The 5,715-nt window shown below is 40.3% G+C and overlaps 1 protein-coding gene across 1 annotated transcript; it reads left to right on the top strand.

Moving 5' to 3' along the window:
- Nucleotides 1-1,496: 1,496 nt before the first annotated feature.
- On the top strand, nt 1,497-5,509 carry LOC139578200 (serine/threonine-protein kinase pim-3-like). The gene is made up of 6 exons (XM_071405509.1): nt 1,497-1,885; nt 2,202-2,311; nt 2,423-2,473; nt 2,584-2,947; nt 3,937-4,113; nt 4,227-5,509. Exons 1-6 carry the CDS (start codon nt 1,801-1,803, stop codon nt 4,415-4,417), a joined length of 978 nt encoding a protein of 325 aa, XP_071261610.1. The 5' UTR covers nt 1,497-1,800; the 3' UTR covers nt 4,418-5,509.
- Nucleotides 5,510-5,715: the final 206 nt, after the last annotated feature.

Here is a 5,715-nt window from a genome sequence, read left to right as displayed (position 1 = left end):
ACACAGACATAGGAAAACAGTGCTTTGGCATAAATAGTCAAGTGTTACATTGAGTGGGAGTTCATTAATTGGGGGTATTCTATAATTGGATAAACATTGACATACTATGACATACTACACACTGCCTATTATCATTTTAGCTTCCTCTATAGACAATTATTTGCACTGACAGCAGTGGTGGAAAAAGTACCCAATTGTCATACTTGAGTAAAAGTAAAGATACCTTAATAGAAAGTTACTCAAATAAAAGTCAACCAGTAAAATACTACTTGAGGAAAAGTCTAAGAATATTTGGTTTTAAATATACATAAGTATCAAAAATAAATGTCATTGCTCAAATATACTTAAGTATAAAAAGTACAAGTACAAATCATTTCAAATGACCTATATGAAGCAAACCAGACGGCACAATTTTTATTTATCGGTAGCCAGGGGGACTCTCCAACACTCAGACATAATTTACAAATCAAGCATTTGTGTTCAGTGAGTCCACCAGATCAGAGGAAGTAGGGATGACCAGGATTGTTCTCTTGATAAGTGCGGGAATTGGACCATTTTCCTGTACTGCTAAGCATTGGAAATGTAACGAGTTTTGGTTGTCAGGGAAAATGTATGGAGTAAAAAGTAAATTATTTTCTTTAGGAATGTAGTGAAGTAAAAGTTGTCAAAAATAGAAATAGTAAAGTACAGATACCACAATAAAACTACTTGAGTAGTACTTTACAGTATTTTTACTTAAGTACTTTGCACCACTGACTGACTGAAGCAATACAATCCTGTTAGGGATTTTCTTCTTACAGTATCAACATTTTAGGGAAAGAGGACATTTTGATGGACAATTGAATTAATGCCATGGAAAATGGAAAATACATCTACTAATTAACTTTACATATGCTTTATTATGATCTATTTCCAAAGTTCAAGTGAGAAGGTGGGGAAAATACATTCCCGCCACATAGGCCTGCAGTTAAATTAATATTCCTGTTTATTCTATTCTTGGTCACCAACATATTATGGTTTCTGTGCCGGAAATAGGATTGGCTCAATTGGACTGGACACAAATCAGTCCTCTATTTCCTTACCCCAATGAAGTTGAAATGTAAAATGGTTACGATAATGGTTAAGGTTAGGGTTAGGTAAAGGGGTTATAGTTAAGGTTTAGGGTAGGATTTAGGGTAGGGAACGTCCCAAGGAAGGTCCCAAGGAACCCGGATAGAATGAACCATTTCTCATGGAACAATGCACTACTCAGTCACAAGATCCTTGGGCGTCTCATGGGCTTACTACAGGAAAATAGTGCATGTCTTTTAAATACATTTTAGAATTGAGTTTGAGTCTATATTTGTCAACTCATCAAGGTTTAGATTTGTTGAAACAATCGTGAGGTCTTTGAAATCGGATAAATTAATACTCTAATTTGAAGAAAAAACAAGGAGGCGGAGGGATCTACGCTACTCCCTTTACGTGTAATAATATTGGTTTTAAAGAGTAGCTTCGACCTCGTTACAGCCAGAGATTACAGAGTGCGCGGGGAGAATCATCGGGCACATCTCGAAGTGGCCGACTGGTACTTTTTAACGCTCACAATAACACATGTGCGCAGAAGGAAGCATTTTCTGGATTTTGATCTGAAGGGAAGAACAACATATTATTTGTTGGAATACTACTTTTCAACGTTATTCTCGCTGTGAAATTAAAGACTGATCTGCGTTTTATTTTTGGCATTTCGTTGTCCTCGTGCTCAATTGGACATCATTTTCAGAACCTGAATTTGGAGTTTATTTTTGGGGACGAGTAATAATGTTACTGTCCAAATTTGGCTCATTTTCACATATTTGCAGCACGTCCAACATGGATTTGCCAGTGAAAATACAGCTTCAGCAAGGTATGGGATTTCCCTACGTAATTATGTGATATTAGGTTATTTCCTATAACGTTACAGTTCAGTTGGACCCACGTGATATGAACCGACTGCGTCAATAATTGGGCATTAGTGGTAGCTATTAATGTAGGCTATTACATGGAATGTTTTCCAATATAGTTTTGTGAATATTTGATATGTCAGGCATTGGAGGATTTGCCGGCAAGTCTGACCTTAAATCTGGAGCCATTTTGAAACCCTCGTGCTGGAGCGCATTTTGTGCCTGAAGGTTGTTTGAGATTGCAACTACATTTTTTTTCTCTTTTAATTTAATTAACAGTGAAGGTGGAGAAGGAGCCATTCGATAAAATATACCAAGTGGGATCTGTACTAGGAAGCGGGGGATTCGGTACGGTCTACGCCGGTAGTAGGATTTCAGACTGTTTGCCGGTAATTGGAACATTTTTAAACTGCTTTGTTTTGATCGCACCACATGGCAGCAATATTCGCTGCGACCACACTGATGCGGTTCTCATGATCACTATTCCTTTTCTATTTCAGGTTGCTGTAAAACATGTAGCTAAAGAGAGAGTTACGGAATGGGGTACCCTTGTAAGTATTATAGCCTACACGTTTTTGTAGTATGTGCTATTTATTTTAGGTTATTCCTGCAAATTGTTTGGGTTTACATTGTAACCATATACTATTGTTTCATTTTAAAGAATGGTTCATTGGTGCCTCTGGAGATTCTGCTCTTGAAAAAGGTGGGAACCACTTTCCGAGGCGTTATAAAGCTGATTGATTGGTACGAGCGACCCGATGGCTGGTTAATAATCATGGAACGACCGGAGACTGTCAAGGATTTGTTTGACTATATAACCGAGAAAGGGGCTTTGGAGGAAGACACAGCGCGTGGATTTTTCCGTCAGGTCTTGGAAGCGGTACGACATTGCTACAATTGTGGAGTGGTCCATAGGGACATCAAAGATGAGAACCTGCTCGTGGATCTACGTAGCGGAGAACTCAAGCTCATTGACTTTGGTTCGGGGGCGATTCTCAAGGACACCGTTTATACAGACTTTGACGGTAGGTCCATGACGTGTGTTCCTCGACTTGCTGCAGTTTAACACATACAGGCTACTTTGTTTCCCCCGCTGGCGGATAATGTAGTCATTTGACGAATATAGGCCATTGGAATTACCTTAATTCACATCCAAAGCAACCTGTATAGTGATGCAGCTTTTTCTCACACCTTGCTTATAGCCTATCCGTCTATTGAGGCCACATTTTAACGTTAATGGTCCCGTATCTTTTTTTGTAAGGCTATGGACATATCTATTGTAAATCCTAGTTCAATTGAATTTCATACTTTGTTAAACTAAATGTTAATAACAATGTGTAACATTGCCTGTAGATTCATAGAATGGGAATATACACATTGTTGCACTTTTTCAATGATTGACTGTTTTAAAAATGGCCAGCTGCCATTTAACATCTGTTTGTTGTGAAACCTGAGTCTTGGATGCACCTGAAGGCCCACATCACGCATTCCAGTTTTTGTTTGGTGTCCAAGTCAATAGAGACCTTGCGGGGGTCACACTAAGGAGGAAAGGGGTTCTTTGTTATGGGGTGGAAGTGTAGGATGCTATAGTGCAGTATTTAGTCTTCCCCCTAGTATTTTCTGGTCTGTATTTGCAGACAGTGTAGACACTGGGGGGGGGGGGGCTCGCTGGTGGATTTTCTATGGGAAGATCTCAATTGCATACTCCGAGTCCTCTCTCCACTCCCATCCTCTCTCCTTCTCAACCCCATTGGAGGAGAAGGTCAGGGGGGCGGGACCTCTGGCTTTCTCATCCAATGGGTTTTGAGAAGGAGATGAGGCATATGCAATTGAGATCTTCCCAAGGGCTGTCAGCTGACAGAGCTCCTTTATGGTGTTGCAGTCTGGTTCACATCCAAGGGTGGGTTTATGACACACAAGTGCACTGTCGGCCTATGTCTTTCAGTTTTAGGTTCAAATATTAGTACCACTTTCTGAATGGTTAAATTGTATTTGTATTTTCCCCCCTTTTCAGGCACGAGGGTATACAGTCCGCCAGAGTGGATCCGATTCCATAGGTATCACGGGCGGTCTGCAACGGTCTGGTCACTTGGCGTGCTGCTGTATGACATGGTGTGTGGCGACATACCCTTTGAACAAGACGAGGAGATCCTCGGGGGATGCCTGTTCTTCAGGAGGAAAGTATCTACTGGTACGTGTCTCACTCTATCCTTTAATTTACAGCTTATGTCTGTCAACCTGCCTGCCTGTGTTGGTCCTCTCCAGTGGGTTTCAGGTGTTAAACCTCTCCTTCTCTCTCTCCAGAGTGTCAGCAACTGATCAAGTTGTGCCTCTGCCTCAGGCCCTCTGACAGACCCACACTGGAGCAGATCTTTGACCACCAGTGGATGCGTGTCCCAATCGACGACTCAAAAACAGAGGGTTGTGACATCACCCTGCATGCAATTATCCCTGACTCCTCATCAAGCACAAACTCAAGCAAAGAGAGCCTCTGATTGGGCAACCTTGTTGTGTGAAGGGGACATTTTTGCAGACTTGTGGGTCCTCAGTCTCGAATAGAGCGAGTTAACAGGACTTTTCGTTGGCAACTATAATTTAAGGTTTTCCCTCTAACTCTGTCATTGTTGTTTTGAGGAAATGTTTCCTCACCTGGGAACTTGTCACTTGGGTGGTTTGACCAGCATTCTTTTATTTCAAGATTTAATTTTAGCTGGTTCATGTTCTGTAACCCCCTTATATCAGATCTCCTGGCTGCTCTTATAGAGTATGAACTCTGTTTTTGTATTTTCGTTGATTTGGAGTGCCTTTATTTTTTTGCTGCTTTGGTGTGGCTGTAGTTATATGAATCTTGTGTTGGGTTGTCTGTTGCTTGAGAAATACCTAACCAGAGTAACCCCGTCTCGCTAAGAGCCAATCCCATGACAGGACCATGTGACGCAGGATCCCGCCCACCGACATGGTGGAATACTTGAAACGCACACTCATCCACAACACAAACTTTCTGCTGCTCTTTCACTGTAAATGCCTGCACAGCTGTGTGGAAATGGGGTTTATTATCTGTTTCTCTGAATGTGTACTGAAAGCATCAAAACCTCTCTCAATGGCTTCGTAGGGTTTCATACACTTGCGTTTCTGTACCCCATCTCTGCTGACACTACACAGCACCGGGCTTGGCTGGGACCTGTGTGTGAAATGCACAATCAATGCAATATTCATCGACTTTCTTTTCTTCTTACTATTAGTATGTATATTTATGTACATTCTCCCATGTAAAATTATTTATTTGTACTAGACATTCCACACTGTGGCTATTTATTTATTTTATCAATTCATGGAAATCCCAGAAATAAAATTCTACATGGCCTTTTTTGCATTCCGGTAATTTCTCATTTAGAAAATATCACAATTGTTCTGTATTGGTTATCTATTGAAAAATATGAAAACAAATGAACTTGTGGTTGATTCAATTTTAAATCTCATTAATCCCTTCAATGAGACTGAAATGTGAGTTTAAATTCAAATGGGTGAAGTAATGGTGGGAGATTATTTTTCATACCAAAATTTCAAATAAACCTTTTGTATATTAATGAGGTCTGTGTTGTGAAGTTTGACTAGTCATACATAAACTACTCCAAACAATGCTCATCACAATAACATGAGCCCATACTCATGTTTTGGAATAATGTTAGCTGGTCATAGCCATTTTCCTGCTACCACATGCACAGCAATCATACTCTCTTGAGTATTGCGATCTATGAGTCATTTTCATATGATGAAGCACTGACTACAAGAA

This window comes from Salvelinus alpinus, chromosome 6 (assembly GCF_045679555.1).
Source record: "Salvelinus alpinus chromosome 6, SLU_Salpinus.1, whole genome shotgun sequence".
Lineage (NCBI taxonomy): Eukaryota > Metazoa > Chordata > Actinopteri > Salmoniformes > Salmonidae > Salvelinus > Salvelinus alpinus.
Note: the sequence above shows the minus strand (reverse complement) of the source record. Positions and strands in the feature narration are given on the sequence as shown.

Excerpts from the sequence above, each read along its gene's own strand:
- LOC139578200 (XM_071405509.1), top strand. The coding sequence starts at position 1,801 with ATGTTACTGTCCAAATTTGGCTCATTTTCACATATTTGCAGCACGTCC. Across the intron at positions 1,886-2,201 it reads GAAAATACAGCTTCAGCAAG|TGAAGGTGGAGAAGGAGCCA; the intron begins GTATGGGATTTC and ends TTTAATTAACAG. Across the intron at positions 2,312-2,422 it reads GGATTTCAGACTGTTTGCCG|GTTGCTGTAAAACATGTAGC; the intron begins GTAATTGGAACA and ends TTTCTATTTCAG.